Genomic DNA, 23,314 nt, shown 5'->3' with positions numbered 1-23,314 from the left:
CTGCTCAATGGCTCTGTTCTACTGTTTGCCGAAATGTGCCAAAAACAAAAAAGACGCTCATTCAATAGGATTGCTCCAATCTGGGCGCCTGCCAAAACTCGCTCTATGAGCAGGACCGAACATCACTCCATACCACAAAAACATGGCCGTGCTGTTGGCATGCCTCCGCACTGCTCCCTCCCTCGGCCAGCTGCTAAATGCAACAAGAAGACTGCATTGCCAAGACAGCAACCCCCAGTATAATGACCACGTAGATCATGTCCTCCCAGCAAATGCTTGCCCAAGCACTGGAGCCAAACCTGCCTTCCCACTCCGCATCCCAAGATAAAAAAAAAATCACACAGCTACCATGTCTTATGCCATGAGGAATTAATGCCGCGATCAGTTGCGACCAGAGGAAATGAGAGAAATGCTAGAGGAGAGAGTACAGTCTCACAAGGGACAACAGCCAGCAAGAAGATACAAATGCATCGGCAACAAACTGAACAGTAAGTACCAGATTGTCACTGTGCAGCATAACAGAGAGCAGGCCCTCTGGAGCAGTGAGCCTGCTGGAGCAGCCAGCAAAATGGTGATTGCATCTTTGCAAACACCATTCTTGCTGCCTCCCATGGCCACCCACTCTCTCTGCCCCTAGGACCTCACTTCCTATTACATACCTCCCAACCCTCCCCCCTCTAACTTATCCGGCCTCCCGTTCTGCTACACCTATTCTATCCTGTCTACCTTTACCTACAAACCTTTCCTTCTAACCCAAGCCCCCTCTCCCTTTCCTCCTTCTAGTACCTGTCAGCCCTCCACCCCTACTCTAGCTATGCTGGGCCGCTACCGCCTGTTTGTGTGGCTGACCGCCTAGCATCTGGGTCAGCTTCCTTTCTTATTCTATAGACCACTGGCATGTTCTGCTGAGCTTCTCACAAGGTACCCTAAAATAGGTGGGTCTGAGGCAAACTGTTGCTCTGTCTTGGCTATGCCTCTGGTGTCACTATCTGCAAATGACAAAGGCTGAAAAGCAGGGGCGAACTGACAGGGATCTGGGACCCTGGCCAATAGGGGTCATGGGCTCCTAACCACCTATCAAAAGTGATTACACTAGATAGAGGCTAGGAGAGAGTGAGCCCCCTACTGGCGTGGGCTCTTAGGCAGTACCCTGTTGTTCCAAGGGTCAGTCTGCCCCTGCTGAAAAGACTTCTTGTTTCAGAACTGCAACTCTTTGGACTACTGAAGTAAACATGCATTACTTGACTGGCCATTCCTCAGAGCATAGTAGAAAGCAGTGGGATCCCTATTCAAACGCTGATGACATTACTGACCAGCTTACAGCTTAAGATGCTGATTACATTACTGACCAGCTTACAGCCTAAAATCTCAGCATGGTTTTCTTAAACGCACCATGCTTCTTTAGAATTAACTGGCCTCAAGCCACTCTCTCTAACTCAGGCTTGTGTCAGCCTCTGGTCTGTATCCAGGCCACACAGCGTGCAATTACCTTCCCCAGCCCTCTCTGTAGTTGCTCTCCCCAACCCTCTCTGCCCTTTCAGGAGCTATGAATATATATTTTGGCTCAGTGCAGCTGAATGTGCCTCACTGTTTTCATCTGCTTTCCCCATTCTGCAGAAACAGTGGTTCCTTTAGGCTGCTGTGCCTGGCTTTTATGACAGATGGGAGTCTGGGTTAAAGGGCGAAATCTGCTGTTATTTCAAGGTTCCCAGAATAAGCTTCTGCCAGCTGGATCCACTCACATTCCAGTCTTAAACTTAGGTCTTTACCTTTTCAGAGAGGTTACGAAAGAATGACCGTTTAGTGCTCTTTAAAAAGCTTTCAGACCTTGCCCTGCAGTGCTGTTTGTATTTGGAAGTGGCTAGGGACTGGGGAATAACTGTGCCTCCTTTTATCTGTAAGCAGACCTGTCTGAAAAAGTTAAAACACTACCTCTCTGTTAGCTAGATGACTTCTGAGAAGGACAGTTTAGAGAAACTTTCTACATCTTCTCAACTACCTTGGCTTCTTATTCAGATGCTACAGTGTTTCTGCTGTTAGTTGTTTTTATTAATTTTATTTATTTATTGTGGGATTGTTCATTGACTTTTGGCAGATCCTCTGAGGACTGGATCCTGTGGCGTGCAAGATGGATGTAAAATCTTTTGGGTTGCTGATTGCCTTGGGCTTCCTGAGTAGCTGCCTAGCGGAGAGAGACTGTCGAGTGAGCAGCTTCAAAGTCAAGCAAAATTTTGATCGCCACCGCGTGAGTGACTAAAACTGCATACAGGGCATGTGAGATGCTTTATTCTATCACAGTAACTGATGCAACTTTTGAACAGCATTAATCTTTGCTTTCTGTCATATGTTCTAGTATGCGGGGACATGGTATGCAGTTGCCAAGAAAGATCCTGAGGGAATTTTCCTCTTGGATAATATTGTTGCCCAGTTTGACGTGAAACCAGATGGCTCTATGGGTGCAACGGCGAAAGGGAGAGTCATCATTTTCAAGTTAGTAATGTATCTTTGCATTTGGTGTAGAGTCCTCCATTAGAAGACAAGTGGGAGTGGGGAGATATAATACAGATATTCAAATGCCTACATGGCGTCTAAAAATGCAAGGAGGTAGGCTGCTTTCAATTGAAAGGAAGCTCTGGAACCAAGGGGCACAGGATGAAGCTCAAAAGGGACAGAGTCTTTATGGAAAAGATGGTGGATGTATGAAACAGCTTCCCAGTGGAGGTGGTGGAGACGAGGACTTTATCTGAATTCAAGCAAGCATGGGACAAGCACATAAGATCTCTAAGGGAGAGGAAGGGATTGTAGATGGTATGGATGGACAGACTAGATAGGCCATATGGTCTTTATTTGCTGTCATATTTCTACTGCTTTGTTCATTTAATACTTTGGGTTCTTGTAGGGGACTTAGCCGGAAACAAAGTCAAGCGGAGTTTTGTTGATTTTGTGATATATTTTTTTAATGCAGCAATTGGGAGCTTTGTGCTAACATGGTGGGCAGATTTCGAGACACTGAAGACCCTGCTAAGTTCAGGATGGAGTATTTTGGTGTTTTATCCTTTTTTGAAAGTGGAGGTAAGAAAGATCTCTAATGGTTACTTGAAGAGACTGAGGACTTTTCAGACAAAAGGTCTGATTTACAAAGCATTTCTCCCCCCCCCCCCCCCCCCCCCCAGAGACACAGAATCAAGTGAATCAAGCCCCAAGTTCAGTGGTGTGCTGGAGCAGGCTCTCACAGGCTCTCGAGAGTCATTTGTTAAGTTTTTAAGAATTTTGGAGCCGGTTCTCCATGGCTACTTTAACAAATGGATCCCAAAATGTGGGCTTGGGCCCCTCCTGAATTCTCATTTACTTTGCTGGCAAGAGAGAGCCCCCTGTTAACAATTTACCAGCACACCCCTGCCCAAGTTAGATGACTTTCTTAGTATGATTTTGGTGTTTTCAAACTAGTTAGGTTAGGTTTTTATCTAACTAAAACATGATCCTATAATTGATCTATTGCACAAATTTTCAACAAAACTGAATTTCTATTTTTATTGCATTTTTCCTTTGCTTTCCAGAGGATGAACACTGGGTAGTGGATACAGATTATGACACTTACGCAGTTCACTTCAGCTGTCGTAAAGTCAGTGCTGATGGGACTTGTAAAGACAGCTATTCTTTTGTGTTCTCCCGTGATCCTAACGGTTTGACTCCAGAAACACAAAAAATTGTCAGAAAGAAACAGGAAGAGCTGTGCTTGGAAAGAAAATACAGACTTGTAGTCCATAATGGTAAGGGCTCAAAATTTCTCTGTAGCATTTTTGGTTTCAATGTCAAGACTTGGAGGAAGGAACATACCGTAGCATTATAGTAGATGCCAATATCCAAAGAACATTTGTCCTACTTGGCCTGTCCACTTGCCTCAGCTTACACTGCTTAATTCTAAGGCCATCTTCCAACAGTCAGTCATACACGCTTGACTGTTTATGCAGAAAAAAATGCTTCTTTTACTTTCCTTACCTGTGATGTATAACTGTATCAGTCTGCTGACAATGCTAAAAAAAAAAAGATTCTCTCTCTCAATTATATCTAAGGGTCAGGTTAAGACACAGGCAAACTAGGCACATGCCTAGGGCAGAAATGTTTAGGGGGACCTGTCAGATGTGCTCTGGACCGCAGAAGCTAAGGGTGCCAACTGTATGGCTTTTTTTTTTTTTTTACTTTAACCATTTTTTAAAAGGCTAGTTAAGGTATCTGGACATTTTTCAGAGTTTAGATTTCTACCTTTAACTCTCCAGTTCTCCCCCTTGCTTTAGTGTCCCTGTCCTGCCTGGGTAGGATTCATCTAGTGGGAAGATGCTGGTGGTGGAAGGTAGCTCTAATCATAGGAAGGAAGGGAGTGAGCTGGGAGGAAGATCCTGGCTGTAAAAGTGAGGCTTGTGTATGAGGTGGGACTAAGCTCTGGAAGGGGCACTGGAATGATTTTGAAAGCCAGCAAGTGTCCTAGATGGGGGTTGCTGAGAAGGGATAGGAATGGGCATGAGTTAGGAGGTGGCTGCTACAGGTTAAGGGAAAGAACTGGCAGCAACCGTAAGAGCCTTAGATGACGAAAGGCAGAGTTGGGAAAGGCATTTAGTAAATAAACATGAACAGCAGGCAGCAGCAAAACACAATGTGTGTGTGTGTGTGTGTGTGTGTCTATGTGTATATCTGAAGAGCAAGAGTGTGTAGTGCATAGTGTATATGTCTGAAGAGTGTGAGAGAGAGAGTGTGTCTGAAGAGTGTTTGTGCGTGCCTGAAATATCAGAGAGTTGGTGTGTGTGTCTCAAGAGTGTGTGTGTGTGTGTGTGTGTGTGTTCCTGAAGAATTTGAGAGAGAGTATGTCGGAAGTGTGTGTGTGTATATGTATATGTCTGAACAGCAAGACTGTGTAGTGCATAGTGAGTGTGTATCTGTGTCTACAGATTCAGAGTGCATGGGTCCATGTGTCTGAAAAGTGAAAGTGCATGCATCTGTATCTCCCCAGCCAATGGCTCCAATGTTTTACAAATATCATGACAGGAATGAACCTCAGCCATAGCGACATGTTGGAGATGATCATAATCTCTTAGATTCACTGTGAATGTTCATGTCAATACTTGCATTGTACCAAAGTGAATTCATAAGGAGTAATATACACAGGTAACCTTCTATGTATTTTTCTCTGTTTCTCTCTGGTGAGGATAGTATCATCTTAATAGAGTTTTCCTTTAAAATTTTGAATTGGAATGGAGAAGTCCAATGGTAAAAATGTACCTGAAAACTTACTAAATGGAGGGAAAGAATTTGTTCAGAGAGCTAAAGAGTTACTTAGGTAAATTCCTCTGGCTGAAAACATTTTTTATTTTTTTTTATTTTTGTTACATTTGTACCCTGCGCTTTCCCACTCATGGCAGGCTCAATGCGGCTTACATGGGGCAATGGAGGGTTAAGTGACTTGCCCAGAGTCACAAGGAGCTGCCTGTGCCTGAAGTGGAAATCGAACTCAGTTCCTCAGTTCCCCAGGACCAAAGCCCACTTCAGGCACAGGCAGCTCCTTGTGACTCTGGGCAAGTCACTTAACCCTCCATTGCCCCATGTAAGCCGCATTGAGCCTGCCATGAGTGGGAAATTTCGCGCAGGGTACAAATGTAACAAAAATAAAAAAAAATAAAAAATGTTTTCAGCCAGAGGAATTTACCTAAGTAACTCTTTAGCTCTCTGAACAAATTCTTTTAAAACAGTCCTAATATTACCTTCACTATATCTTCTCAGAGGAACCAAAGAAAGCTAAATATCATTTTCTTTTGTTTTCCATTTATGAAGCCTTTGTTTTTTTACACTTAACGCTGCCCAGATATATGCCTCAGAGACATCACCCATAAATCTCACTGTCTCACTCTTTGAGGTAATCCATCTGTGGCATCTCAGGTCTGTGCCAGAGGCAGTGGAGTGTGAAAATGACTTGCCTGGCTTCCCTGGTTCTCAGCCCACTATTTATTTATTTGTTACATTTGTATCCCATATTTTCCCACCTATTTGTAGGCTCAATGTGACTTACATGTACCTGAGAGGCCTTTGCAGGCTCCGGTGTGAGCAAATACAGGGTGATGTTGTAAGATTAAGTTCATGTGGCACAGCCACATTGGGGAATCGGAGAACGGAAGAGTTGTGTTATGTCCATTACGTGCTTTAGTTTGGTTGTGTTGCAGAGATTAGGCATTTAAGTTGGATCGGTAGGGTATGCCTTTTTAAACAGGTTGTTTTTTAGTGATTTCCGGAAGTTTAGGTGGTCATTCAGGGCCGCCAAAAGGGGGAAGGAAAATTTCTCCAGGTCCGGCTTCCAAGGGAGGGGGGGGGGGGGCATCACTGGCAAGCTTCTTCCTGCTTCCAGGTCTGTCTGTCTCCTGCAGCTCCTGTGTGCCGGGACTCGGATGACTGCACCAACACGACAACCCGGGTGACCTGGGCTACCGAGCCAATACAATCATCCAGGTTCCGGCACACAGACGCAGGAGAGGACAGACCGAGGAAGGTAAGGGGGCAGGGCAGTGGCCCAAATGGGGGGGGGGGCGGCATGAATGTGTGTTTGGGTCTGTTTAAGTTCCAATAATTTCTACTAACTTTCTGAAAAATGACATTAAAACATGAAAAACAAACCCCTGACCGCTACCAGAATGGCTAAGAAGATATTCAGTGTACTGATACAATAGAATTTAAAATCGTGTATTGTTTATTACTTTTCCTATGCTGTGTCTTGTTGCGGTGCAAATCAAGAACAGTTTACAATATATTAAAATTCTATAATGAAAGGAACTTCATAAAATTATGACAGATTACATCCACAGCCAAACAAAAGAATAAAATCAGTCAAGCACTCTAATTAGATAGATCAGATATACTAATCATTCATACCAATAATTAATAATAAATATTCTATAAAAAGCAATAAATGAGTGCTATATAATATGTGAACTCCATAAAACTTCCATCGCAGAAACCAGCAGCAGCGTACAGTGCCAAAAATCAGTGTATTGAATGCTACTTGAAAGAAATATCATTTTAAATATGAGCAAAATAAAGCATAGGATCTCTCCAGGTGGATTGATTGGGGAAGAGTTCCAAAGAGCTGGTGCCAGATAGTAAAATGCTGAATTTCTTGTACATTCTCATCTGGCTTTACAGGAAGGGGGAATAAGCAATCTATTATCATTTAAAGAACGAAGGGTGCATGTCAGAGTATACGGAATAACTAAAGAGGCTGGATACAAGGGGGTGGCTGTGTATAAGGCTTTGTGAATAAGTGTAAGAATCTTAAATTTTATTCTAAATTCAATTGGAAGCCAATGGAGACGCTGAAGGAGAAGAGAAATATTATTGTATGTCTTTAAAATAAATGGAACAGATCCTTCATTTAGATGCATTCATCAAGTACTTTCCATATGCCCTCAGCCCTCTATTCTAACCATTAGGCCACTTCATTGGAAACACATGCTTGCATAGTCCCTGTACTCACTCACAACCCATGAGACTTCTGGAGAAATGAAATGTGATGGCCTAGGGGAAAGTTATGAACAAAGTTCTTGGTGGGGGCAGAAAGAATGAATGTGATTCTGTTTGGGGGCTGGTTGATCAAAGTAGGGGATCTGTGGGAGGGGTCCACAAACATTTGCTTGGCTTAGGCCTAATATAGTTTAATCTGGGTTCCCAGCTCTGCTTCCACTGCCTCGTGATCCATCTTGTCTTGTTGTCCTGCATTCAGCTGATCCAGTGCTCTGTTCAGGCCTGCTTTATCATATTCTCCTTGAAGCCCTCTACAGTTCCCAATAGATGAGCATCAGAGTTTCCATTAGTTTGAGAAAAACCCTCTCAACCTCTCTGTTTCTTACACCCTACTTCAGAAAACTGTGCCCTGTGGTACTCTGGTGTGCTGCAGCGAACTCTCAGGGGTGCTGTGGCACATCACTCCCTACTTTCTCCTCCTGCAGGTCCAGCATCCGCCGCTTCCTGATTCTTCCCCACCGCTGCTGCAGTGCTTGCAGCTTACATTTTTGGGCCATCCGCGATTCACATAGGCACTACAGGATCTTCCCTCTGTCACGTCCAGCCCTTGCAACAGGAAGTTGCATCAGAGAGAGCCAGACGCAGCAGACTGGGAAGGCCCCAGAGTGCCTGTGTGAATCATGGATGGCCCAAAAATGTAAGGTGCAAGCACTGCAGTGGCGGCGGGGGAAAGTGAAGGAAGCAGCAGCGATTCTGGACCTGCAGGAAAGAAGGCAGAGGTGTGCTGGTGTGAGAGGAGGAGGCTGCAGGGAAAGGGAGTCCCATGTGGGGGTGGGGGTGTGGAGACCCATGTGACTGGAGGGGGGTACCACAGAGACCCATGTGGCATCTGGTTTTTGGCCATAATGGAAACTGAGGACGCCCATCGCAAAAACGACCAAATGCAAGCCCTTTGGTCATAGGAGGTGCCAGCATTCGTAGTGCACTGGTCCCCCTCACATGCCGGGACACCAACCGGGCACCCTAGGGGGCACTGCAGTGGACTTCAGAAATTGCTCCCAGGTACATAGCTCCCTTACCTTGTGTGCTGAGCCTCCCAACCCCCCCTAAAACCCACTCCCCACAACTGTACACCACTACCATAGCCCTAAGGGGTGAAGGAGGGCACTTACATGTGGGTATATTGGGTTTCGGGTGGGTTTTGAAGGGCTCACATTTACCAGCACAAGTGTAACAGGTGGGGGGGATGGGCCTGGGTCCGCCTGCCTGAAGTGCAGTGCACCCACTAAAAACTGCTCCAGGGACCTACATACTGCTGTGATGGAGCTGGGTATGACATTTGAGGCTGCCATACAGGCTGGCAAAAAATGTTTAAAAAAAAACATTTTTATGAGTGGGAGGGGGTTGGTGACCACTGGGGGAGTCATCTGGTCAGTTCGGGCACCTTTTCTAGGCTTGGTCTTGAAAAAAAATGGACCAAGTAAAGTCGTCCAAATGCTCATCAGGGACGCCCTTCTTTTTTCCATTATCGGCCGAGGATGCCCATCTCTTAATCACGCCCCAGTCCCGCCTTCGGTATGGTGCCGATACGCCCCTGTGAACTTTGGTCGTCCCTGCGATGGAAAGCAGAATCGGCTTTTGGGCACCCCTGAGAGAAGGATGCCCATCTCCCAATTTGTGTCGGAAGATGGGCGCCCTTCTCTTTCGAAAATTCCCCTGATAGTAACCAAGCAAACTAGTAAATGATGGAGGATGAAGACCCATTAATCCAGCTCATCTTGCTCTGGTTTTCTTCCATTCCTGAATAATTTAGCATACAAACAGTAGAATGTACTGACAGATGTGAGCCACAGGGGAAAGAAACATTTGCCCATGAGTGCTGTAGCTGTTTGAATGAGGAGCTTAATAGTTTACATGGGATGTTTTATTTACTTTCAGGCCTTTATAAAATGATAAAATTGAAGACTTTTAGGGCTAATTGTACAAATATTTTGTTCTAGGACCTGGTTCATGAGATTTTATTTTTTCAGGGCAATTTTCAAAGCCATTTACCTTGGATAATAGTTGTTACTTGGGTATATTGTCCTGGCTGAAAACTATCCTTCTCCATCAGCTTGAAAGTACACACGGGATAACACTGCACTTGTATATTTAGTTAGGTTATAAACAGGCATTCTTTGGGGAGAGAGAGGGGTGGTAGTATAGGGGGGTTAGTATGGTGAAGTAAAGAATACAGGTACATTTGTATTTTCAGATGTCATTAACACTCCCTTGACTCTGACTGGACACCTCCACAAAATTCAGGTGCAAAATATGTGAGCATTATGTACACAGATACTTTGCAATGTCAACAGTTTCTTTCTGAAAATTATCTACAAAATACGTACGGACTTTACTTGATATCTAAGAAGGTTATTTACTAAGCTGTAGAAACACAACACATTTTACCACTTCAAAGTTTACTGTGGAAGTCACTAGATGATTTTCAAGCACTGCATATAAATCTAAATATATCACATAGACAACCACCCTCCTTTACCATTCTCACTTCATTACTGCAGGTTAGTAATACACATACACAGTAAATTTTATTTTTGCTTTGCTGCAGATGGAAATATTGTCTGTTCCTGGCTACAGTAATGAAAAGACAGTGGATCCTAAGTTAGGCCTGCTATCTTTTAAAGGGGCTGATGAACTATTAATGATCTTGCCCACCCCGATCCTTTCTAAAGACCCCCCCCATCAGTCACCTCCAACTGGAATACCCCTCCCCCAGTTCCATATTCCTCATCAGTCACCCCCAAACTGGAATACCCCCTATCCTGCTTCAGGGTGCCTCCATCAGACGCCCAAACCAAACACTCCCTCAAATCTGGACACTCTTCCAATCAGGTGCCCCACTCCTTATTGTTCCATTCAGAATCTTCCATGTGTTTCCCTGGTGTTTAGAGGCAGGGGCAGGTGCAATCCACAGTTGCACCTGACCTTTATCTCTCAGGATCAAAATTGCATCTCTTGACCCCCAGAAATAATCTTTATTTAGCAGTTTGACCCTCAGCAGAGGTATAGCAAGACTACTGCTGGGGATGTGCCATTTTGATCCCAGGAGCTGAAGGGGCAGAAGTGACTGGGGATCACTACTGTTCCACCACTAGATACCAGAGAGACAATGGTAGATGCTGAGGGAGCAATAGGGGGTGCCAAATGAGTGTTCTGATTCAGAGGGAGTGTCTGGATTTGAGAAGGTCAATTAAGAGGGTGTCTGATGAGGAGACCAAGAATCAGGAGGGGAATTCAATTGAGGGGTGTCCGACTGGGAGTATTCCGGTTGTGAGCTGTGTTTGATGGGGAGGATTTGTTGAGGGGATCTGAGGATGGGTGGATTATTAATAGGCCATTGCCCCTTTAAGATGGCTCCAAAGGAGCTTTAGGCTACATGTTACCAGCCTGGTGTTCCCAGGGAGGGAAAATAACGCCAGTTGAAAGCAGGTATTATTTTTCCAGAAATAATGCAGCTTGTAAAATTAACACAGGCTATATTACTCAATTTGCATAATAATGATGTGCTTTGCATGTTTTGTATCTCACTATTTGCTTATATTGTGCTGCCTAAACATGGGTTAAGGGCGAAGAACTCACATTTTGGGGGGAATATTATCAACAAGGACTACCGTTAAGATGTGTTATTTTACTGTTGACCCCAGTTATTAGTAACTAAGAGGTCCTTTTACTAAGGTGCGCTAACAGATTTAGCGCACACTAATGATTAGCACTTGCTAAATGATAAGACACCCATAGGAATATAGTGGGCTTCTTATCATTTAGCACACACTAATCGTTAGTGTGTGCTAAATCCATTAGCACACCTTAGTAAAAAAGGACCCCTAGGTCTCATCACATAAATTGGGTCCTGTATTAAATAGCATGGTAAAATAACATGTCTTAGCGGTAGCCCTCATTGATAACTGTGTTCCTTTGCTTTTAAGCCATGTTAAATGGCAAAAAATAATCAACATTATTCCCTTAACACACTTTAGTAACTACCCCTCTAAGTTTATTTATGGTATTTATTTATTTATAGAGATTTATTAGCCACCTTTATGAAAAGATTCACGTAAGTCAGTGTACAACAGGTTAGCTACTCTCCAGATCCATGGTCTTCCACAACCATGGGAAAGATCATATAATCCAACCCTTCCACAAAATTCCTTCCATAAATATGTTCTGTATTTCTGACTGTTAAGAACATAAGAACATAAGTGTTGCCATACTGGGATAGACCGAAGGTCCATCAAGCCCAGCATCTTGTTTCCAACAGCGGCCAATCCAGGTTACAAGTACCTTGCAAGATCCAAAACAGTATGTTCTGTATAGCCACTCATCTAAGTACTAAGTGGAATGGAATGGGTAGATGTGAAGCGTCTGTTTACGCTTTCCAAAAATACTAGGAATAGGGGGCATGCGATGAAGCTACAATATAGTACATTTAAAACGAATCAGAGAAAATATTTCTTCACTCAACGTGTAATTAAACTCTGGAATTCATTGCCAGAGAATGTGGTAAAGGCGGTTAGCTTAGCGGAGTTTAAAAAAGATTTGGACAGCTTCCTAAAGAAAAAGTCCATAGACCATCATTAAATGGACTTGGGGAGAATCCACTATTTCTGGGATTAGCAGTATAGAATGTTTTGTACTTTTTTGGAATCTTGCCAGGTATTTGTGACCTGGATTGGCCACTGTTGAAACAGGATGCTGGGCTTGATGGACCTTTGGTCTTCCCAGTATGGCAATACTTACGTACTTATGTAATACATTTATGAATACTATTAAAAAGATGAATCACCACGTAGAATAATTTGGATTTTTAAGCAATTTTATTTGTTTCAAAAGTTTTGAATTTGGAACCTCAAGGAGCTGCAAGATATGGTGTTAAAAATAATAATACAATTATTTAAGAAAAACTGGAGAGATTTTTAAGCTGTGGTATTATATTTATTTTTCCAAATGCAATAACATTTCTTTCATTTTTTGTATGTTTTAGGCTTCTGCGATGAAAGCAACTAGAAGGTGTATTCAAGGCGTATTCAAAAGTTGTATTACTTGACTAAGTACTTTATTAGAAATCTTTAAGCTAGTGTCATGGATTATTACAGTATATTTATATTAGTAAGCCAATGAATTTTGAATGAAATGAGATCAGAAAAAGAAGATTTTTACAGTGTTAAAAAATATTGTTGCTATCTTATTTTAAACTAGGCAGCCTTTGAGAATGCCTACTTGTATTCAGTAATAAATGCATCCTTATATGATGTTACTCTGTCTAATGGTTTGTAGAAGACACACACTTTCCCTCTAACACCCTCTCACCCAATTCTGTGGTTATTTCTCAATAAATATTCATCATGCACATATCGATGTCTTCTACATCTTACTCTTTAAAAGTGTTCAGAGAAGCAAGAAGCTAGGTGACCATTAAATAAAGAATTTAATTCGTTTCAGCAGATGTAGGATTATATCATGTATAATTTATGGGTTTTTACACTAACTGGTCAATATGTTTGCTGGTTAGTACCTATTTCTGCAACACTTAGCTAGGAGATGCAAATGAGCTCTTCGCTCATTTACATCCTTAACTAAACCTCACAAGGAAATTCTCATATGTCACCCCAGCCAGGAACTTCAAGACTTCCAGGCTGTGGCTATGTATGAGGAACTTTAACAAATTTGAGGTCCCTCAACTCCGATTGCCCAGTGAACCTGACACACCCCTTCCCAGTCCCAACACAGAGCTAAAATATTTTAAAACTTTACCCCCTGCCTGAAGCCCTGAACCTATCCAAAGTGACAGGGCAGGCCCGCTTGTCTGCCTTCCCATCCCTATTACCACCTCCATCCCCTTCCCCTGTCCCCCAACTCACTCCAAGGCATCTGAGGGTGATGGGGGCAGGAGTGATCTCCATTTGCTCCTGTCCCATAGGTTGCCAGCTTCAAAATGGCTCCAGCTGATCCCTAGCATTATTCTCATGACATCACCATTAGGGATCAGATTGCCAAATAAGGGCATATGCCTGTATTTGGTGATCTGACCCATAGCAATAGTACTTCAAAACTACCATTATGAGTCAGCAACATTTTGAAGACAGCTTCCTACAGGGCAGAAGCAAGTGGTGATTATGCTTGACCCATCACACTTTGGATCCATTGGAATGAATCAGGATGCCGGGGCACAGGGAACAGTAGACAGGTCAGTGAGCCAGCCATTGAATTTGGGAAGGGGCAGGACATAAGGGAAAGGAAGTTCTTATGCATTATTCTTTGTTATGTATCCTATACTGTTTATTGTAAGCCACATTGAACTCAAACTTGTTTGGGATAATGTGGGATATAAATGTCACAAATAAATAAAATGTTTTAGCACTGAGCCTGGCCCACTGGGCATGAGCTCCAGGGGACCTCCAATTTGGGCCAAAAGGCACATCAATCTTCACTTCATGAAAGTGCATGCTTTATTTCATCTGCATAATTACTGTATAACAAAATAGGTATGACTCTTCATTAGGGGCAAGGTTATTTTCCCGATTATTATTTACTTCACCATATTTCTCTATGACAGTGCTTGTCATCCCACGCCTCAAGGCATACCCAGCCAGTCAGGTCTTCAGGATATCCACAATGAATACGGATGAGATAGATTTGCATGCACTGCCTCCTCAGCATGGAAATTGTTCTCATGCGTCATGCATATTCATTGTGAATATCCTGAAAAGCCAAGTGGCTGGGTGCACCTCGAGGACTGGGTTGAGAAACATTGCCCTAGTATATACTTCCAGAACAATGCTCATCTTCCGTGCTGGTCAAAGGCTAAAAGGGTTGTTTCATATAAGATTTAAGGTGAAGTTACACAAGCTGGAATAACTACCCCATACTATGTAGAAGCACACCACCTCCACGATGTGAGAAAAGCTGTACACTGATTAATTCAATGGAACTCTATGATGTAATCACAGCCACATGCTGATGGGCACAGTTAAAATAACACAGTAGAGAGAGAGGAGGATCCGATGCAGAGAGGCTGTTGTCATTAAGCCCAACCTCGGGAGCCTGCTTGCAGGCACTGCTGTGGCTGCCCCTGCTGCCTGACATCGGTTTGGGGGCTTGGTGCCCTGTAACATCCAGCGACACTGTGACATGCAGCCACAAGGCAAGGCCTAAGTGCTATGTCCAAAGGGGCATGCCACACCCCTTGGGAGCCCCTTAGGAGCACTGCAGAAGTTATATACTTTCTTCTTTTTTTTCTCCTTGATCTTAATTTCTGGCTGAGGATTTCCATGGGTAAGCGAAAAATCAAGACTAAAGGTACTATTCCTACTGTTTCAGTTATTGTGGGTCCCATGACAAACATGTGCTTCCAGGAGGGTTACCATCTACTTCCTCTGGAGGAATTGCCTCTGTAGAGGACGTTTTGCTTAGTCCAGCCATTAGGACCCCTCCCCCCTCCTAATGCATCATTATCTGATTCTCTTAATCCTTCAAAGATGGAGGCATTTAGCTGCTCAGACCTTTTAAATTTTTCTTCTGCTTTGAATCCTATTGATATTGCTGCTGGTATGGCAGTTTTGGACATGGGAAAGCAGAATGCTTCCTTGCAAGATTTATGGCAGGCAATTTGTGTTTTCGAGGGTTCTTTCGGGGAAGTATTGCTCAAGTTTGTTCTTTTTCTAAGGATGCTATGTCAAAGTTTAATAATGTGGATGTTAATTTAAAAATCCTACAGAAACTAATTACTAAATTGGATTCACGAGTTTCTACTCTTCAAGCAGTTTATTCTTCAGCTATTAACAATTCACATATTATTCATTTAAAATTGGAGGTGCTGGAGAATGCAGACAGATCTAGAAACTTGTGTGTCTTAAATTTTCCTTGTTCTCATCTACTATCTGCAGAAATTCTTCTCAGAAAATATTTCAAAGAGGTTTTGCTTCTCACTGAAGTGGATTTATTGATTATTTCTAATTATAATTACATTCCTGTTAAATCTATTGTTCGTGGCTCTTTAGTTGCTGTTGCTGGCACTTTAGTTCAGCAAAGCCTAAATTTGACGGAATTTCTTGAAGACTCAACTGATAATATTGCAACCAGAGCCACTTTATTGGTGACATTTTCTACAGATAAAAATAGAAGTTTGGAATTGAGAACTTACTAGAGCTAGAGTGCAATTGTTTCCTGATATCTCTCGGGTGACACAGGTTCAAAGGAAAGCTTTTCTTTCATTGAAGTCTAGGGTCTTGGCTCTGACCACTCTAAGCAATAAGACTCTGAATAGAAAGGGGTTAATTTATTATAGTGCAAATGATGTGAAGAGGGTTTTATCTCTTTTTGATTATTTTATATCTTTATTATTGATTTATTTCTTTTTTTTTCTCTCTGTGATGTAGGCTAGATATTAATAATTTGTTTAATCATGTATTTTTGAAATGTGCCGCTGTTTGAGGTTAATTTCTGCTTTTGCTTGTTGTATTATTTAATATATACAATACAACTGTTGAAAAAAAATAGATAAATTAACACAGTAATCCAAAAGATGGTAGCAGATAAAGACCAAAATAGCCCATCTGGTTTGCTTAGTAAGATGGTTAGGGTAGTAACTGCTGCTCATTGTAGGTGGCCCCCATTTTTTTTGCTGAGAATAGAAACTGCTGCTGCTCCATGCAGGTTATTCTGCCCGCCCCCCCCCCCCCCCCCAGGTCTTCTTAGAAGTACAGAAAGTCATTTCACATCTGTTTAAAGTCAAAGCATCTAATATTGTGTTTGTCCCATAACTTACTGAATTGAATCACTGGCTTGGTCTTCACTGTCTTCTCCAGGAAGAGAAGATGGGGCTCCTGAATCTATCCCTTTGCAGTTCCATACTGTGTCCCCTAGTTCTACAGCTTCCCTTCCTTTGAAAAAGTCTTTGTGTATCATGCATTGGTTGCGTTAACTGGGTAGATATGCACACGTAAGTTAGTCACACAGCCATAGAATTGATGTGTTTGTCCCTAAATGCTGGAGATTCTGTAAAATACATGTGTGAGTCCCATCCATGGTCCACCCAGATTCTGCCCATGCGGACACCTACCTATAGAAAATATGCTATGTAAGATATGCATGTATTTATAGAATAGCATTTATGTTTATGTGTAATTAGTATGTAAATGTTAGTGCCTTTAGAGAATTTAGCCCTGAAGTGACCACAGCTGCAGGTTCATGAACGCCACTGAGGTGACCGTAGCTTCATACAGATGATCATCATGGACAAAGTACTATAACACAAGATCAGCCCTGAAGAATGCCTTTATAAGCAAAGAATTGTGATTGTCGTATAAGTTCACTTGGATAAGCTTCCTCTCTTTTGTGAAAATGACCCTTTAGATGCAGTTTTCTGCTTTGTAAAGTGTTAGTGTCTCCTCACCTCTGTCTATCTCCTCACCACAAGCTAAAACCTAGATGACTTTGTACAATAAACCAAGTTTAACTGTATGATTTCTTCACTGACCTGATGAAATGAAGATAAGTCTTGAAAGCTTGTCAAAGACATATTGTTAATCCAATAAAATGGTACCAGCTACAGCTTGGTTGTTGGCCTTAATGAGCAAAATTTGCTGCTCTTTCATGTTTGAGCTAATTCTCATTTCTTCCTCAGTCTCCACATAACTTCAGGAAATCTTATTTATGTCATTCTGATATAGAACATGAAAATGACAGTCATAAGTTGCCTGTAAAAATGTGAAAAAACAAAAACAAGAAAACAAAGGGGCCCTTTTACTAAGCCACTTAGGCGCCTACATGTTCCCAATGTGTGTCAATTTTGAGTTACCATCCAGCTCCCATGTGGCCCTTGTGGTAATTTCATTTTTGATGCGAGTATGCTACATGCACCGGAAAATAAATTTTATTTTCTGGCGCGCAGCAGAAACTGGGCAGTAATCGTCACTCTATGCATGTAGATGATTACCGCACAGTTAACGTGTGAGATGTTACTACTAAGTCAATGGCTGGTGGTAAGGTCTCAGACCCAAAATGGACGCACGCCAATTTTTATTTTGCCACAAGTCCATTTTCGACAAACATTTTAAAAAGGCCTTTTTTTACAGGCGCCTTGAAAAATGGATCTGCGTGCACCCAAAACACATGCCTACACTAGCGCAGCCCATTTTTCAGCACGCCTCGGCAAAAGGGCCCCTTAATCAGGGAGTGTGAAACACAGCCAAGCCTCACTAAAGAAAATTCAAGACTGTTAATTAAGTTATACAGTAAAAGACCCTTCCATGCTATAATGGTTTATGTAAGACACTTTAGCATTCTGAATAAGTTTTAAACGTAAAAAAGCAGGAAGATACTGGTATATATTTTGTGCTTTCAGACTGAATTTAAACACAGAGGCTGATGGGGTTTTTTTTTCCAACCCTGGCCACAGTATTTAAATTATTCACATACATTCAGTGATGTTATCTGCAGGAGTGGCAGTGTTCTCTCATGAATATGTGAATACAGCACTGCATAGACAGCCAACAATGCTAAGCCGCTATCCATACAGAAGAGCAGTTTACATTAAGACAGCTTTTTTGCTGTCCTAACTTTAACCACTCAGTTATATTGATAGCAGCTAAATACTGCTGGCTATCTGTATAGTCGTACTATCCAAATACACTCTAATCAACCAAGCACAGCCACATTAACCAGGCAAACAGTAAATGTTAAAGGAGTTCAGAAAAATGGTGTTAAAATATTCAGCTCAATGATTATTTATTTGTTACATTTGTATCCAATAATGATATATATTGTGGGTCTACTCTTACAGAGTGTAGGATGTAAAACAATGAATGGAAGGAGAGACAGGTGAAATTCCAGCACAATTGCTGACGGTACTCAGAGACTCACCATAAATCAATCATCGGTCTCAGCCCAACCTCCTCCCTTAATGTGGAAAAATATATATTTTTAAGTATTTTAAGAAGTATGCTAAATCCACTGTGTGCCACAAAACTTAAAGGACATAAAGTGCATAAAAAAACCCACTTAGCTCAATGCATATGTCTGAAAAGCAAGAGTGAGTAGAGCAGTGTGTGTATGTCTGAAGAATATTAGCTCTAGAAGTATTATCCAAGTTGTAAGGAGGTTGGAGGGTCTAAGTAGGCTAGGAGGAGGTATGGGGCCAGACTACATTCCCCACAAGACCCTGAGAGAAGGAATCGGGGTGGTAGGTTCCAAAACCTGGTAGGGGCACCCCGTAGAAGGGAGGGAGGTAAGGACTGGAAAGAGCAGCTGCTATGGCAGACAAGGGCCAGAAGGGGGAGGCGGGATGACAAAGCTCAATTCCCTTGGGTCAGAAATCAGTACAAGATTCCTCCCACCTGGGAGGAAGGGGAAGGCACTAACCAACAAACTAGCAGAGAAGCAGAGTTAATGGAGTGCTTGGAGGAAGGAGAGTCAGGAGGGCCCAGCTCACCAGGTTTGGAGGAACCGATTGATATGGACTGTAATTGTACTCTGGGGCAGAGTTGCAAGGATTGAAGGCAGTGGGTGGTCACAGGAGTCAAGTAGCTGTGTTGTGGGAGGTGTACTGCCATTCTGCAACCACCCAAGCGGAAAGACTTTTAAAACTGAAACCCAGGAGCAGTGGCATACCAAGGGGGTGGGGGCAGTCGGCCCCGGGTGCACGGCGCTGGGGGGTGCCGAGGCGCGCGCCTGCTCCTCCGAGTTCGCTAAACTTCGTTCGTTCGCTGCAGCTCCCTCTGCCCCGGAACAGGTTACTTCCTGTTCCAGGGCAGAGGGAGCTGCAGCGAACGAAGTTTAGCGAACTCGGAGGAGCAGGCGCGCGCCACGGCACCCCCCCCAGCGCCGTGCACCCGGAGGGGGGGTGTCATTTCACCGGAGGGGGGGGAAGGTGTCATCTAGCGGGGGGGGGGGCATATCGGCGCTCCGCCCCGGGTGCCATCCAGGCCATGAACGCCACTGCCCAGGAGGTTGGAACTGGGAGAACTTGGATTTAAATTGAGAGTTTTTCTTTTTGCTATGTTTAGAACTGAATGGAACATTACCCCCCTTTGAACTGAGTTTTGTGGAGGAGGGGGAATAAACTGGGTTTGAACTAAAAGCTGTGTTGTCTGGAAGGACTTTGTTTTGGACTGCTGAAGGGAGCTACCACCACCCCAGAGGGTTGCTACTGGGATACAGTTATTACAAACTAACAGAGCAATCAAAGGAACCATAACTGATTTAGGAGCTCTTTTATCAAAGGGCAGTTGGGTTACTGCCAGCTTGGTGCATGGCAAATCAGCCCTACTGCTGGGCTTGCCCAGGAGCATGGTAGTAGTTTGTGCACCATTTCCTGCACTAGAAAATACTTTTTTATTTTCTAGCGCCGGGGGGGGGGGGGGGGGGGGAGGGGTGTGCCCAGCAATAATCAGGCAGCGCTGCATGCTGCCCAATTACAGCTGGGTTACTGCCAGAGCCCTCACTGTATACTAAATAGGAGGTGGTAAGGGCTTCAGCAGTAAATAGTCAGGTGGCAATTTTTTCCATTACTCACTAGCGATGTAGACTGTGAACCCACTGGGGACAGAGAAAGTACCTGTATATAGTGTATAAACCTTTTTGGATGTACTGCAGAAAGGTAGTATATCAAATCCATCAGCATGCCCTAAAAACCTGTATGCATGCAAAATCCATTTAACACACGTTAACCTATGAATTAACATATGTTAAATAGATCTGTATGCATTAAAAAGTTCTAAAGCAGGGTTGTCAAACCTCAATCCTTGAGGGCCACAATCCAGTCGGGTTTTCAGGATTTCCCCAATGAATATGCTTGAGATCAGTTTGCATGCACTGCGTCCATTGTATGCAAATAGATCTCAGGCATAGTCATTGAGGAAATCCTCAAACCTTATCCTGGCAAGGGCCAAGGTTGGACATCCCTGTTCTAGTGCATGCTACAATTATATTAAATAATTAAATACATTTAATAATTTAATTTAATAAAATAATTAAATAAACTGAAATAAAAACATTCAAATATCAGGAAAATTAAAGAAAAACTAAAATAAAAAACTAAACATAAAAGCAACCAAAAATGTTTTGCTTCTAAACATTCCTATTAATTAGCTAATCTTTCTGAATATCTCACAGGTGTCAGTAGACTGCCTCTGGGTGATCTCAGGAAGGTGAGCACATCAACAACCAAATTACTTAGATTTACGCTGCGGTTTGCTAAGCCAGTAGCGCAGCTGGCTGTGCACTAGTGCCAACACAGCCCATTCACTTTGAATGGGCTGTGTCGGCAATGCAGCACGACTTAGTAAACAGACCCTTTAGTGTGATAGGAATGACCAAATGTGAGGTGTATTCAAAACCTTTGCACACCAGAATCCAATTAGGAATTAAATAAAAACATATTATTAACAGTCTCCTTTTCTTTAAAACTGATGGCTTTATTCATTCAAAATTTTTGGTTTGTCTAGTAATGCAAAATAATTATCACCTAAGCTAAGCTGCATGGCTGGGACAGATATTATAAAATCATCTACAGGGAAAATTAGTATAAAAACTTTAAAGATCTGAACTATACCTTACATTTGTCCCATAAGAATGCACAGCCAGATTGTCTCCCGTGAAACTCTTGTGACTTTGAAGAATGAAGATTAGTCAGTAAAGCATGCAGAGACATGACTTTGAGAATGCTTTCCAACATAGATTTGTACAAAGTGTGAATATGAAGTGGTTTGTGGTGGAGATACTTTTAGGATGCATGGTGTATGTGAATACATCTGTGGTGTGCATGTAAGGTAGGTGTGGTGGGGAATGCATGGGGGTAGGGAGGGGTGTGTATGTGCTTGCATGGGAGGTTGGGGCTGAGGGTGCATGTGTGGGAAGTATGTGTTTGAGGATAAGGAACATGTGTAGTTTTTTTAGTGGTATGTGTGTGTCTCTCTGTGGGGGTATTGAAGGGAATTTGTGTGCATATGGTGGTAGATGTTGTCTGGGTGATGTGTGTTTGTTTGTAGGATGCAGGCAGGAATATGTATGGAGGTTGTTAGAATGTGGAGATGGGCTGTGATGAGTGTGTGTAGTGGGAGATATGCAGAGATGGGTAATAACAAAGTACTTGTACTTAAGTACAATTGGCAGTAATTTTACTTGTAACGAGTTATATTTTTTTGCAATACCTTTTACTTGTAGTGAGTAACATTTAAGCTGTATTTTTGTAATCAGTAACAAACAGGGGTGTAGCCAAACACCCAGTTTTGGGTGGACCTGGGCCCAAGATGGTTGGGCAGAACTCCACCTTGTCCCACAAGTGATTTGGTCTCTCCCTCTCTCACCTGCATACCATATGGTCTCTCAAACATTCCCCTCCCCCCCCATGCATACCTTTTATATAGCAGATTTTCACTGGCAGTGAGCAACAACTAATACACACTGCTCATGCTGGCCCCACACCCTTTCCTCTGATGCAACTTCCTGTTTCCGCATAGGTACTTCTTAGCCAGGATCAGGTGACCCTCAGGGGGAGGAATGCTGGCTTCGGCCTAACCCCTGGTAAGCCTTTTCTTGGTTGAGAGGTGCCCAGCTCTCCCACCGGTTGCCTTCTCAGGTGCCGTGGAGGACTTGCAGCTCATCTGCATATCCTCGGAGCCTTCGCCGGAGTGACTCCCAGGTCCATTCCGATCCACTCGGGGCCTCTGCTCAAGGTGCCGCGCGCCATTAGGCGCGCGAAAGCTTTCCTTCTAATAAGTTCTGGGAGAAGAGGATATTTCTCTGGTAAGTGAACAAATTTTGCTTGTGCTTTCGGAATTTGAAGATTGGGGTTTAAAGGAGGAACTGTAAGTTAGTGATAGGCTGATATCCTTAATACTTTAGCAAGTTTTAAATTACGGAAAAACTCAAAAAACACTAAGATGGAGTCAGCAGTCCAGCAGCGAGAGGGGTGCTATCCAGTCTTTTGCATTGGGTGTCACATGTATGATTATCTCCCAATTGGTGAGGTGTCATATGTGTGTGCCCGATGCAAAGAGCTCCTAGCTCTCAGAGAACGTGTCCGTTCCCTTGAGGCTAGAGTAGCAGACTTGATGGAGCTGAGGGAGACAGAGAGGTACATAGAGGAGACCTACAGGGATGTTGTAGAGAAGTCCCACCTCCAGTCAGGTAGCCCCTGTGCTACCTTGGAGGAGGGAGGTCTCCTAGAAGGAGAGCATCACCCTGGTGAAGTAGGAAGTACTCCTGTAGCCAGGACCTGCCCACCAGGGGATGTATTATCCTTTCGCACCGAGGATATATCTCCAAATGTTGCCCGGGAGGGAAAGGTTAGGACAGCTGTTGTACTTGGTGATTCGATCATTAGGCATATAGATAGCTGGGTGGCTGGTGGACGTGAGGATCGCCTGGTGACTTGCCTGCCTGGTGCGAAGGTGGCGGACCTCACGTGTCACCTAGATAGGATTCTAGATAGTGCTGGGGAGGAGTCCGCTGTCTTGGTACATGTGGATACCAATGACATAGGAAAATGTGGGAGAGAGGTTCTGGAAGCAAAATTTAGGCTCTTAGGTAGAAAGCTGAAATCCAGATCCTCCAGGGTAGCATTTTCTGAAATGCTACCTGTGCCACGCGCAGGGCCCAAGAGACAGGCAGAGCTCCAGAGTCTCAATGCGTGGATGAGACGATGGTGCAGGGAGGAGGGCTTTAGATTTGTTAGGAACTGGGCAACATTCTGGGGAAGGGGGAGCCTATTCCGAAAGGATGGGCTCCATCTTAACCAGAGTGGGACCAGGCTGCT

General features: G+C 43.3%; 1 protein-coding gene across 3 annotated transcripts; it reads left to right on the top strand.

Moving 5' to 3' along the window:
• Nucleotides 1-1,606: 1,606 nt before the first annotated feature.
• Nucleotides 1,607-23,098, top strand: RBP4 (retinol binding protein 4). 3 transcript variants are annotated; one of them, XM_030203039.1, is made up of 7 exons: nt 1,786-1,897; nt 2,096-2,245; nt 2,354-2,490; nt 2,966-3,072; nt 3,558-3,770; nt 12,542-12,569; nt 23,086-23,098. In XM_030203039.1, the coding sequence occupies exons 2-6, from the start codon at nt 2,129-2,131 to the stop codon at nt 12,562-12,564; spliced, it is 597 nt and encodes a 198-aa protein (XP_030058899.1). In that variant the 5' UTR covers nt 1,786-1,897; nt 2,096-2,128; the 3' UTR covers nt 12,565-12,569; nt 23,086-23,098. The 3 variants fall into 3 exon arrangements, with proteins under 3 accessions (XP_030058898.1, XP_030058899.1, XP_030058896.1); XM_030203038.1 differs by lacking the exons at nt 1,786-1,897; nt 23,086-23,098 and adding an exon at nt 1,607-1,761 and having other exon boundaries at nt 12,542-12,911; XM_030203036.1 differs by lacking the exon at nt 23,086-23,098 and having other exon boundaries at nt 12,542-12,911.
• The last annotated feature ends 216 nt before the right edge of the window (nt 23,099-23,314 follow it).

The sequence above is a fragment of the Microcaecilia unicolor genome, chromosome 5 (genome assembly GCF_901765095.1).
Source record: "Microcaecilia unicolor chromosome 5, aMicUni1.1, whole genome shotgun sequence".
Classification (NCBI taxonomy): domain Eukaryota; kingdom Metazoa; phylum Chordata; class Amphibia; order Gymnophiona; family Siphonopidae; genus Microcaecilia; species Microcaecilia unicolor.
The sequence above is the reverse complement of the archived record's forward strand: the minus strand, read 5'-3'. Positions and strand labels throughout refer to the sequence as shown.

Coding starts and splice junctions, on each gene's coding strand:
- RBP4 (XM_030203039.1), top strand. CDS start 2,129: ATGGATGTAAAATCTTTTGGGTTGCTGATTGCCTTGGGCTTCCTGAGT. Junction 2,246..2,353: donor AAAATTTTGATCGCCACCGC/GTGAGTGACTAA, acceptor CATATGTTCTAG/TATGCGGGGACATGGTATGC. Junction 3,073..3,557: donor ATCCTTTTTTGAAAGTGGAG/GTAAGAAAGATC, acceptor TTTGCTTTCCAG/AGGATGAACACTGGGTAGTG.